The sequence below is a fragment of the Toxotes jaculatrix genome, chromosome 21 (assembly GCF_017976425.1).
Source record: "Toxotes jaculatrix isolate fToxJac2 chromosome 21, fToxJac2.pri, whole genome shotgun sequence".
NCBI classification, from domain to species: domain Eukaryota; kingdom Metazoa; phylum Chordata; class Actinopteri; family Toxotidae; genus Toxotes; species Toxotes jaculatrix.
The window spans coordinates 16941292-16954367 of record NC_054414.1 but is presented as its reverse complement, the minus strand read 5'-3'; the positions used below and the strand labels follow the sequence as shown (position 1 = coordinate 16954367).

The 13076-nt window shown below is 37.2% G+C and overlaps 2 protein-coding genes across 2 annotated transcripts; both read left to right on the top strand.

The window, feature by feature from the left end:
* Positions 1-4649: 4649 nt before the first annotated feature.
* On the top strand, positions 4650-5030 carry gngt2b (guanine nucleotide binding protein (G protein), gamma transducing activity polypeptide 2b). Its single transcript, XM_041029223.1, has 2 exons — positions 4650-4733; positions 4902-5030. The coding sequence occupies exons 1-2, from the start codon at positions 4650-4652 to the stop codon at positions 5028-5030; spliced, it is 213 nt and encodes a 70-aa protein (XP_040885157.1).
* A 2278-nt stretch (positions 5031-7308) lies between these two features.
* On the top strand, positions 7309-12271 carry si:ch1073-13h15.3 (inactive all-trans-retinol 13,14-reductase). Its single transcript, XM_041029174.1, has 11 exons — positions 7309-7468; positions 8644-8826; positions 9245-9486; positions 9576-9771; positions 9901-10098; positions 10190-10309; positions 10414-10552; positions 10978-11087; positions 11288-11454; positions 11550-11709; positions 12102-12271. Exons 1-11 carry the CDS (start codon positions 7312-7314, stop codon positions 12269-12271), a joined length of 1842 nt encoding a protein of 613 aa, XP_040885108.1. The 5' UTR covers positions 7309-7311.
* The last annotated feature ends 805 nt before the right edge of the window (positions 12272-13076 follow it).

Sequence of the window (13076 nt, the reverse complement as noted above, 5' to 3'; positions counted from 1 at the left end):
CCTTTCTATAATATGACGTTTTTTATGAAATTTTGAGGTCAAAAAAAAATTTGACTTTTTTTGCCCGAAAAAAACACCATACTATACTATGACGTTTTTTATGACATTTTGAGGTCAAAAAATTTTTTTACTTTTTTTGCCCGAAAAAAACGCCATACTATACTATGACGTTTTTTATGACATTTTGAGGTCAAAAAATTTTTTGACTTTTTTTGTCCGAAAAAAACGCCATACTATACTATGACGTTTTTTATGACATTTTGAAGTCAAAAAAATTTTTGACTTTTTTTGTCCGATTTTGACGCCATACTATACTATGACCATTTTTCTGACATTTTGAGGTCAAAAAAAATTTTGACTTTTTTTGCCCGAAAAAAACGCCATACTATACTATGATGTTTTTTATGAAATTTTGAGGTCAAAAATTTTTTTGACTTTTTTTGTCCGATTTTGACGCCTTACTATACTATGACGTTTTTTATGACATTTTGAGGTCAAAAATTTTTTTGACTTTTTTTGTCCGATTTTGAGGCCTTTCTATACTATGACGTTTTTTATGAAATTTTGAGGTCAAAAAAAATTTTGACTTTTTTTGCCCGAAAAAAACGCCATACTATACTATGACGTTTTTTATGACATTTTGAGGTCAAAAAAAATTTTGACTTTTTTTGTCCGATTTTGACGCCTTACTATACTATGACGTTTTTTATGACATTTTGAGGTAAAAAAAAATGTTGACTTTTTTTGCCCGAAAAAAACGCCATACTATACTATGACGTTTTTTATGAAATTTTGAGGTCAAAATTTTTTTTGACTTTTTTTGTCCGATTTTGACGCCTTACTATACTATGACGTTTTTTATGACATTTTGAGGTCAAAAATTTTTTTGACTTTTTTTGTCCGATTTTGACGCCTTACTATACTATGACGTTTTTCATGACATTTTGAGGTCAAAAAAAATTTTGACTTTTTTTGCCCGAAAAAAACGCCATACTATACTATGACGTTTTTTATGACATTTTGAGGTCAAAAAATTTTTTGACTTTTTTTGTCCGATTTTGACGCCTTACTATACTATGACGTTTTTTATGACATTTTGAGGTAAAAAAAAATGTTGACTTTTTTTGCCCGAAAAAAACGCCATACTATACTATGATGTTTTTTATGAAATTTTGAGGTCAAAAATTTTTTTGACTTTTTTTGTCCGATTTTGACGCCTTACTATACTATGACGTTTTTTATGACATTTTGAGGTCAAAAATTTTTTTGACTTTTTTTGTCCGATTTTGACGCCTTACTATACTATGACGTTTTTTATGACATTTTGAGGTAAAAAAAAATGTTGACTTTTTTTGCCCGAAAAAAACGCCATACTATACTATGACGTTTTTTATGAAATTTTGAGGTCAAAATTTTTTTTGACTTTTTTTGTCCGATTTTGACGCCTTACTATACTATGACGTTTTTTATGACATTTTGAGGTCAAAAATTTTTTTGACTTTTTTTGTCCGATTTTGACGCCTTACTATACTATGACGTTTTTCATGACATTTTGAGGTCAAAAAAAATTTTGACTTTTTTTGGCCGAAAAAAACGCCATACTATACTATGACGTTTTTTATGACATTTTGAGGTCAAAATTTTTTTGGACTTTTTTTGTCCGATTTTGACGCCTTACTATACTATGACCATTTTTATGACATTTTGAGGTCAAAAAAATTTTTGACTTTTTTTGCCCGAAAAAAACACCATACTATACTATGACGTTTTTCATGACATTCTGAAGTCAAAAAAAATTTGACTTTTTTTGTCCGATTTTGACGCCTTACTATACTATGACGTTTTTCATGACATTTTGAGGTCAAAAACTTTTTTGACTTTTTTTGTCCGATTTTGACGCCTTACTATACTATGACGTTTTTTATGATATTTTGAGGTCCCGTAGAGCAACCGCCTCTCAAACATGGAAAGTACACTCCCACTAAAATCCAAGATGGCGCAACTCAAATTCCCATGTTTTTGTCACAAAACCGACTCCCGAAACCAATGGGTGACATCACGTGTGCTACGTCCTTTTTTTATAGTCTTTGAGTGAAACTTACTTAACCGGAGCCATAACCGGTAGTTTCGTAATGCTGGGGTGCACTATTTATTTATTTTAAGCCAATAAACGTTTTCATATTCTGTGTTTTCTACATCAATTATAAATGTACCTGCTGCAAATTTCTATCTCCATACACGATAACCTATACTTACTTACTTACTAACTCAAAGCGTTCACCACATTGTTATAATAATTATTATGGTAAAGAAATAAAATCTGCGTTTAAGTTTATACTTTATTGATCCTTCCAGGGGAAATTATTCTCTGCATTTTACCCACACAAAGTGAAAGAAACACACACAAGCATGCACATGCACTAGAGACGCTCTTCCCTAGAGGAGCTGGGGTAGATCGGTGCCTTGCTCAGGGGCACCACAGCCATGGTCATAGAGGCGGGGGGCTTCTCCTTCACCACCACCCATATCCATTGCGCGTATCCATTGTGCTCGCCGAGGAATCGAACCGGCGACCCTTCGATCTACAGGCGTTCCAAAGTCCAAAGCCGCACGCTTAACTTGCCGTGCCACGGCCGCCCCAAATTAATCAAAAAATTAAGAATTCACATTATAAAACTCTAAAAATAATTCTAAGTATGAATTCTTCATAAGTAACAAATTTTATTGGAAATTAATAAAACCTTACTGTTTTATAATGAATCAGTGTCTTTTTTCTGTCCATCCACTAATCAGTTAATAATTTCAGTACTAATGTGAATCAAAATGCCTTAAGAAACATAAAACAAGTCTCAAACTCATCAGTGTCATTCAGACAGTTTCCAGCAAATTGTTTAAATTTAGTTACTCGAACAATGAAAGTGTTTTTTATTCAGGTGCTCAGAGACACACCTGGCCTTCATCTCCACAGTTAATCCAAAGTGACGTGTCTGAGGGTAATCTTGAGCAGATGAGACTAACCCAGATCCTAAAAATGGCTTACTCTGAGTCCTGCTGAAGGTTTAGTTAAGGATCAGTAGCTTGTCATGTCTCAGATGAAATGTCAGGAGGAGGTTTATGCACACAAAATAGCAGAACTGGATCTATAAAACACATCCCCAGAGTTCTTTGTTCCAGATTGAGCCACCACGACTACATCATCATCACTTTTAATGAAACTGTGGGTTTTTGGTTCATTTTTGACAAATCATTTTGATGAAATCTGTTTGTTTTCAGAGACAAAAAGGACTCAAATTGCACTGAAAGAAACACACTAAACTCAGTATCATATGAAAATACTAAAGTGCTAAACAGAATACCAAATGTGGTCCACACTAAACAAGCATATGTTTCTATGCAGCTGTTAAAACTTTACCAAAACCTGATAAACAGGAATAAAGCATTGTCTGTAAAGAGCCAAAACACAATCAGACTTTGAACAAAAACAAATCAATATATTCATAAAAACACATGTATGTGTCCAGAATTATATGTCAAACTTTGTGTCCACTATGTGTTGATTAGAATTTTGTTGGAAGACTAGGAGCAAGTGATTGGACAGAATGAAAGATTTAAGTATATAATCAAATCAGTGATAAAGACCTGGTCTCCCTCCTCTTGCCACAAGGCCCTGTGTTCATGTTGTACAGGATAAATACACAATGAACCTGACTCTGATGTTAACGTAAGAGCTAATATTCTTTTTCACTGTGTGTGTGTATATATATATATATATATATATATATATATATATATATATATAGATATAGATATAGATATATAGATATATAGATATATAGATATAGATACACACACACACACACACACACACATATATATATATATATATATATATATATATATATATAGATATAGATATAGATATAGATATATAGATATATAGATATATAGATATAGATGGACACACACACACACACACACACACACACACACACACACACACATATATATATATATATATATATATATATATATATATATATATTAAGCCACATATTTGCAAAGTGAAAATACTATTGCATCTGCTGTAGCAACTTAAATGCTCTGATTAGCAACTGAGAAGCAATGCATGCAATGCATCGATAACACTGATCCTGACGTGTTGTATTTTGGCATGTGTACCATAGGCAGTAACAGATGATATGATATTCACACATCTATCATTTCTATTTTAGTGCCTCACTTTCTCCACCATGTTGTCCACAGATCTATAAGGATCTGTGCACTCCTTCCTTCCTCCTTCCTGTGCAGGGGTTATGGCCCCTGATTGTTTAATCTCATCACGGGGGATTGGTGACATCAGGCCCAATCCTGTGCCGACCTCTCCCAAAAGCCAGCAGCCAGGGATCAGCTGGGATGAAGAGCAGTGGGACAGCACGGATCAGTCAGGGTGAAGAAGCGACCGGACTAGAGGAAGGCATACAGTCGATGAGCTCTTAGGAGCCAACACATTTCTCAGATTGTTGGGGATCCAGCCATTCAACAGGTAAAGCTTTGTGACTCATTTTATCACAGGAATATATTTCCGGCATTCTGCTGTGATATTCGAACATGTTTCGAAGCAATGATCTTGATCTCTTCTTACAGCCAGGATGGCTCGGGATATGTCAGATAAGGAAATTTTGAAAATGGAGCTGGAACAATTGAAGAAGGAAGTTAACACGCCTAGGACTCCAGTAAGTAAACTCTCTGTCTTTTAAATAGAATTTCATGTTTTCTTGAAGTGGAACACAATTAGGGGACATAAACACTGAGTGAATTGTTAGCATGCAAGTCTAAGTGTTTCCATCACTGTGCCAGTTAAAAGCACTTACATTTGTTTCCATGTTTCCTCTCAACAACAGGTGAGTGCAAACTGCGCAGACACGATTGCTTTTGTTGAGGGACTGCTGCCAAATGATCCGCTGATTAAGGGCGTTCCAGATGACAAGAACCCCTACAAGGGAGACAAGGGAGGCTGCATAATAACATAGCACACATACATCCAGAGGAAAGTCACGCTGTTTTTTATGGGATCTGGTTACATTTATGTAATATTCCTGTAGAGCTGTTGTGGTTAAAATGTACAGTAGAAAGAAAACTAAGATCTGTAATGGTACTGGTACCAGGAGAGAGACCCCTTTCCATCTCTGGATTACTGTATGTATCTGTTGATATGAAAATGTTTATTTGTCAATTTGTAATTAAATTCAAATAGCTGTACAAAGCTTTAACCTGACCTGGCTGCTCTGATTATTGGTGTACATTAGTAAATCTATCATTGTACTCTTACTGCACTTTTATCTCATTTTATTATATTGGTTAATATTAAATAGGGTTAATTACTGTTCATATTTTTTGATTTCCAACATCTGACTGTAAATCAGCATAAGTCAGCATGATACTCACCTGTGTTACTGCACAAAGCAGGACAAAGTCACAGGAGTCGTGCAGCTCCTGCTTAGTCTAATTCTTAATAGGATTTCTTTGCTGCAGTCGGTCACTCATGTCTGTTGACACAGAGCTGCTTCCTGTATCAAAGTCTTTAAGCTTATTCCCGCAGCTTCAATCCCGGCTTCCATTTCGAGCTCTCCATCCAATTAGTGTCATTTTCAATCTGGGCAACAACAAACACACATCATTTGTTTAACACTTGCAGCTCAACAATTGGTATGAACATAGCTTTAGACTGTAATAACATACAAACAGACACAAATGGAAATTCATGCTGCATGACACCTTTCAGCCTGATTCCTTTAGGCAGCACATATCAGCACCTCTGTACAACTCAACCTCTTTCCAAGAATATAGTGACCTAGTTGTAGCCATTTATCATCTAGAGGACCACGGTGATCTTTTACCTCAGAGACAAAGTTTTAACACAGCAGCCAAAACAACCTCTAAACTTTGCGCTTCCTCAGTTAAAGGGTAAAGCTTTAGTGAGTACAGATGACACATCAGAGTGTGGTAACCTGATTTTCATGTTTTTGAGATTCCACAGGCACAAAATAAAATTAAGAGAAAACCACAGGTAATGTATAACTAGGAAACTGTAATTACTGAATTATGGATTTATGGATTAAAGTCATCTAAAAGTCTGCTATGAAAAGGGGAAAAAGGTCAGGTGGGAAAAAAGGAAAGCCCTCATTAAATTTATGTAAAGACAAAATATCTTCAGAGCGCCCAGTTTTAATTTTTTAAGTTCCAGTTTTTGGTGGAATTTCTTTGCACTCTGTCCAGCGTAACAGCTTGTTTCTTTGTTGTGGTTCATGTTATCTGCAGCTGCAGATTAAGTCTGTAGTTCAAAGTCAACTGAATTAGTGTATAACTGGAGGGCAGAGTCCATGCAGGGATTATAGGAAATGACAGTGCTTTAAGAAAACCATGTTATCACACACAGTAGATCACAGGACCTTGGATTCATGTTGGATACAGTTGACTATTGCTTCCAATGTTATTTTGATGATTTGTACAGTGAAATATGTCAATGTCTAGTTCTCCAAGGACACCAGCTCTGTGCTTATCGACCTGCAGTGCTGAAACGCAGTGATTTTGCTCAGCTGTACAGCTGTAAAGACATAAAACTGGACAAAGTGTTAGATGACTTTTCCATGGTGTAATCTTTATCTTAATTGTCTTATCAGATAAGAGTAATTGGGGATATATCTAATCTGTGTAAGTTTACTAAAGGTTCTTTGGAATGAGTGAATATTCAATACTACATACTGGAGGAAAACAAAATGTCTCCCAACCTTTTTATTAATTAAAACCTGAGTGTGAATTCTGCTCACCTGTCACAGGCAAAGGGACTTGTTCTTTACTTTAAACCACTAACTTATTATAATATTATGCAGATTCCTAACAGTTGATGTTTCTTTCTTGCTTTAAGAAGAATTTCTTTAAAAACAAGTGAAATATTGAAAAATCAGCAAAGTGACAAATCCATTTGGAATCACTGAAGCAAATGCAAATATCCTTCAAATATCCAAGTATACAATGACAGTATATTTAGTCAGTGTCTTTGTAAGTGTACACCAGCTGGCACACCATTATTGTGATCTGTGCTCTGTCATCAGAAGAGAAAATGGGTCTTTCACTGCTTTATCTTTATTACTTGTTGTAACATGAATAGTGTTATGTATCAAACCCCTGCCCATCTTCTCCAGACCTTTGGCACTGAGCATAATAAAAGGAGCCTTATGAGGAGAGCTGTGCTCAGAAGCTGCTGTGAACTCTCTACTACAGACCAGTCACAGTGATCCGATCATCTCCACAATGTGGCTGTTGATTGTCTTGGTCTGGCTGGTGATATGGGCCGGAGGCACATACTGGTACCTGTTTGGAAAACCGAGCCCTTTCTCCCTGGAGTCAGTGAGACCTCCTGGACCTCGTGAGTTTGATCAGAAGAAGCGGGACAAAGTTATCAAGCAAGGTAAAATGACTGCATTCGAACATGTGTGCAGGCAACATCCCAATCAACTGGCAACGTGATGCAATGCTCTGATAAAGAAGTATTTTACACCAACTCTGTGGGTACTCAATTTATCAAGATATAATGCAGTTAATATTTAAAATATTATTATTAATATGTTAAGATATTACTTGCACTTAAAATGTATCCACTTAAATGTCAATGATTTTTATATTTATTTTAACTCCAGCCAGAAAAACACAATTTCTACCAAAAAAAAAGAAGAAAAACTTAAATAAAAATATGAGAATAACTTCCATTAAAAATAAAACATTACCACTGCACTACAAAGGTACAGAATTTAATGATATCTGTACAATCTCTGCTGTCATCATCCAAATATAGACCCTGCCCTCACTGCAAACAGTTTGATATGTCATAGCTGAAACAGCACAGGTGTGTAACTAATAACATCAATGATTGATCCACACCAGGTTCCTGAAACATTTATGTTCTTAGCTACACTTCTGGTTTTCTGTGTCCTGTGACACAGAAGTCATTTCTGATGAAATTCAGATTAAACAAAGGAGATATAACATGCTAATTAATCAACTTTGGAGGTGCTGGTTGGCATTTGCACTGAGAAAGGCTCCCTGTTTTCCCGTTTCCAGTTTTTTAAGCTAAGCTAATGTTAAACCATATATATTTTTGTGGAAGCACCTTCCTTAACATTCTTTAGTGTGACTTACATACATGTAACAAATAGTTTTTAAGGCATTCTAATGTCTACAGCACACTAGAACTGTCCACTGTGCTGATGCAGTTTTATCTAAATTACCTGTTTGCTGTGTCATAACTCAGAGTTTAAATTATCAGAAGTACAGTAATTGTTTTTCATGTGTGTTTTATCTTAATTAGATAATGACCTGAAGATTATGTTAGAGGTCTAATCTACTGTTTATTGCCAAGATGAGAACACAGATACAGAAATTAGTTCAGCAGTCATGTCCTTACGTCAGGAGAGGTGTGCAGTGCAACCTTCAGACTGAATTACGCAACCCATTTATGCAACACATTTTGATGTCTCAGTTTCAGCGGCTGGTTGTGATAACATTTACAATGGCTTTTTATTAAAATCAGAACTAGAAAGATAAATCTTACCATGCTAACATACAGTTCTGTATGTTTCCGTCCAGGTTTCAGTCCTGACAAGGTGCCTCAGAAAATGGATGTCATTGTCATCGGTAGTGGTATTGGTGGGCTGACAGCTGGAGCCACACTGGCCAAAGCAGGGAAGAAGGTTCTGGTGCTGGAGCAACACGACCAGGCAGGAGGCTGCTGCCACACCTACATAGAGAAAGGCTTCGAGTTTGATGTTGGTAAGAGGATTTGTAACGTATGCAATATGTCAGATTATTTTAAATTGGGTGAGACGAGGGCTGCAAATGATGACTATTTTCATTATTCAGCAGTCTGCCAACTGATTCTCTCTGGCTCAAGGTGACATCTTCAGATCACTTCATTTGTCCGACTGTAAAATCCAAACATATCAAGTTTACTAATGTATAATAAAGAAAAGCAGGAACTCATCACAATTTAAAGCCAGAAACTAGAGAATGTTTGACCTTTTTGCTTGGTTGATTTTATAAAAAGCTGAAATTTTCTGCCTAATAATGGACTACTAATCAGTCAAAGAAACATTTCCTTCCCTGGTGTGACTTGTGTACCATCAGAATCTACAGGATTACAGAATAACTTTGCACCATGTTCCTGTTCCCCCCTTGTTTTTTTCTCCAGGGCTTCACTACATCGGTCAGCTCCATGAGAACAGTCTGTTGCGTATCGCCTTTGACCAGATCTCTGAGGGCCAGCTGGAGTTCCAGGAGCTAAATCAACATTTTGATACCATCCACATCGGCCTGGGCGAAGACAAACGAGAGTACACCATTTTCTCTGGGAAAACTGAGATGAAAGCTCATCTCATGAAGCAATTCCCTGATGACACTGAGGCCATCGAGACATTCTTCAAAATCATGAAGGTACTGGAAGAGACTTTTTTCAGTGTGTCATCTGTCTCCTAATTGCATTACATTTAAAACCCCTTCAAACTTCCTCCATATTCCAACAGGTCTCAGCTAAGAAGACACACTATCTGGCAACTTTAAAGCTGATCCCTCAGTGGGTGTCTTTATTCATGCTGAAGTCAGGTATCGCAAACCTCGTCTCCCCGGTCTTCCGCCTTTCTGGCACGTGTGCAACGGATTTGGTGAACACCCTGACCAGCAACAAGGACCTCCAAGTCATCTTCTCGTACCTTTTCTATGGTGGGTCCGCTAAAGTATTTCTATAGCGAAAGAATGCTTCACCCAAAGTACAGTGCACACAGAGAGTAAGAAACAAAACTGGATAAGTGGACTAAATTAATAATCAATCCTTACTCTGTGTATATTTAGGCGTACCTCCAAAGGACTCCAGTGTATTGATCAATGCCCTCCTGATTCATCACTACAAACGAGGTGCCTACTACCCTAAAGGTGGTGCCAGTGAAATCGCCTTCCACATCATCCGCACCATTCAGAAATACGGAGGAAACTGCCTGGTCAGAGCTCCTGTCTCCCAGATCCTGGTAAACGAGAAGGGAGCAGCTTATGGTGAGAATGGAATCCAGCTCATTTTTCACATTAAAGGCAAGGTGCTCTCCAGGTAACTGACTGAAGGCCTCCTTTCTGTGCCGTGTGACAGGCGTGAAAGTGAGGAAAGGTCAGGAGGAAGTGGAGGTTCATGCACCAGTGGTCGTCTCAAACTGTGGCATCTTCACCACCTTCCAGAAACTTCTTCCACCTGAGATTCAAATCAAACACGGTGAGCAACAGAAGGAATCCTTTTTATCTAAATGGACAGATTGTCAAATGTCTTAAAAACAGTCAAGGAGCTGCAAGGCGATTCTACTCTCTCCAACTTTATAGATATCCAGGAGAGACTGAGCATGATGAAACACGGCAGAGGATCATTCTTGGTCTTCTCTGGCTTTGATGGAACTGAGGAGGAGTTGGGCCTCACGCCCACTAACTTCTGGCTGTTCAAAAACAATGATATGGACGAGTCGTAAGTACTGAGGACTGTGACTTCACTGAGCAGGGACATGGCTTTTAGTGACCACAAGGGAGCACTATTGCATAAGTTAAAGTGATGGAATGAACTCACGGGGAAAAAATGACTCCTCAGTGTAGGAACAGCTACCAAGAACATTTTTCCTGTGGGCCAACTTTTATTTACACCAGAAAAAAAAATGTAATTAAAGATTTACTACATCTACTACACATTTTACATATAGAAAACATTTATTAAATTTATTAAGAGACTTATTCAACTATCCAGTTAGAAAATTCCTTTTTCGTCCTCTAGATGGAGTAGAGGATCAGTCAGGTTATAGCTCCAGGACGTAAATACCATACTCATGAATTCTTTTATGTGTAAGCACACTGCTGATAAGGCTCCATGATGATTTAAATTTTACATTTTTTTTTTAGGATGGAAGACTTCTTTGCACTGAGCAAAGAGGAAGCACCAGATAACATTCCCATGATGTTCATCACCATGCCGTCTTCCAAAGACCCAGAAGCCAAAATAAGACACCCTGGTAAAAACAAAACCCACCACTTTTTCCACAGTAATACTAGTAACATGATGTTATGATAAAAAAAATCAAGGACTACAGGGTTGTAGCATAATAAAACATTATCAAGCTGTACTGGTACTGAAATGTAATTTTATCTTTGTGTATTTAGATAGAGTCTGACATGAAATACTTTGTGTGTCTTATCTGTTTCATGTTCACAGGAAAATCTTGCATGACAATATTGACCATGGTGAAGTATGAATGGTTTGAGGAATGGAAGGACACTACTGTGCGCAAAAGGGGTGATGAATACTACAACTACAAAATGAGATTTGCTAAGAAGCTCTTTGACTGGGCCTGCACTCTGTTCCCCAGAATCAGAGACAAGGTAGATGTGATCACATTTATATTTCTGTTGTCTGTGCATATACCGTACATTAAAATGATCTAAAATGTGTAACTCGTGCATGACTTGTGTTGCAGCTGGTTTTCCAGGATGTGGCGACCCCACTGACCAACATGCACTACCTGGGTGCCCAGCGTGGAGCCATGTACTCCGCTGAGCACAACCTGGACCGTTTCCATGCCGAGGCTGTGGCCAGGAACAGGTGCAACACCCCCGTCAAAAACCTCTACATCTCAGGTATGAAACATTTTACCAAACTACTGGCCCAGGATTTTATGTTAACATTTCCACAAGCACAGTCAGCCCTTTCTGTTTTGTGATTGAAGGTGTCACAGGCACAGAAACGCCTCAACAAGCCCTCAGATTCATTTACTTGAGATGGGAAGGTTGATAACATTATGAAATGCAAGAATTTTCATACCAAACTAGGTAGTTTTTGCTGGATTAGTTGAGTGACGCAGTTAAAATACTTAAAACATAACTATAAGAAAGCCACAAAGCAGAAGAAATTGTACTATTTTTTAAGCTTGTGAGGGAAATTATGATCAGGAGGGAAAGACAGACAAGAATCTGAGTCCAGACACCAGGTACTCTCATCCAGCAAGTTATGTTTATCTCTCTGTTTCCAGGCCAAGATGTGTTCAGCTGTGGGATAGCAGGAGCTCTACATGGTGGACTCCTCTGCGCCTCTGCAGTGTTAGATCACATTGTCTACATCGACTTGCTCCTCCTCAAGAAGAAGCTGAAGAGGAGGAAAGCCAGAGAGCTGGCCCAGCTGGCTAAGAAGAAACTGCAGTGAGTACGCTCTGTACTTCCCCTGCAGGACATTAAAGAAACTGCACAAACCTGGTGCAAAAGGATACTTGATTATTGTGGGAAGCTTAGAGTTACACACCACCACTGTGACCTAATTCTACTCTATATAACTAATATTATGTCTATGCATCCTCATGCATGCATACTTTCTGTGCTAAAGCTGTCACGCCATCCTCAGTCGAGTGTTTCGATTAACTTCATCTTGAAAACACAGACTGTAAAATAATCCAGGACAGTCCATGTATTCCCAGGGGATCATTCAGTCTGGTGGTCTATGCTAACATACTACAGAAGGTAACTACAAATATAAGTTACTATTGAATGAATTGTACTTGATATTTAATACTATATTACTGTTTTTTGTTTTACATTTGTATGTAGGTATATTCAACTTGGCTGTACTGGGGAAACAGCGATACATATTGTATTACGGTGGTTTCTCTAAATGGTATATCAGCCTAATTAAAAATTAAGACATGTCAACAAATGCTTAATCATTAGCACATTTACATAAACAACAAAATGCTTTGATTGTTAATGATTTTCTAATGCCTGTTTCTGAGATGTATGTGCATTTTTTCTTTTTTTTCTTAGATTGTTTTACGACTGTGCAAAATACATATTTGTATTTTTCACTGTACATGCTCAATAAATCTGATAAAACTAAACAGTTTCAATGTGTTAAAACTGACAGTGATCTATTTGGAAATCATTATAAAAACATCATCAGTTGAAGCCTAAATTTATAGATATGATCACATTATTAAATCAAATATTATGTATAACAA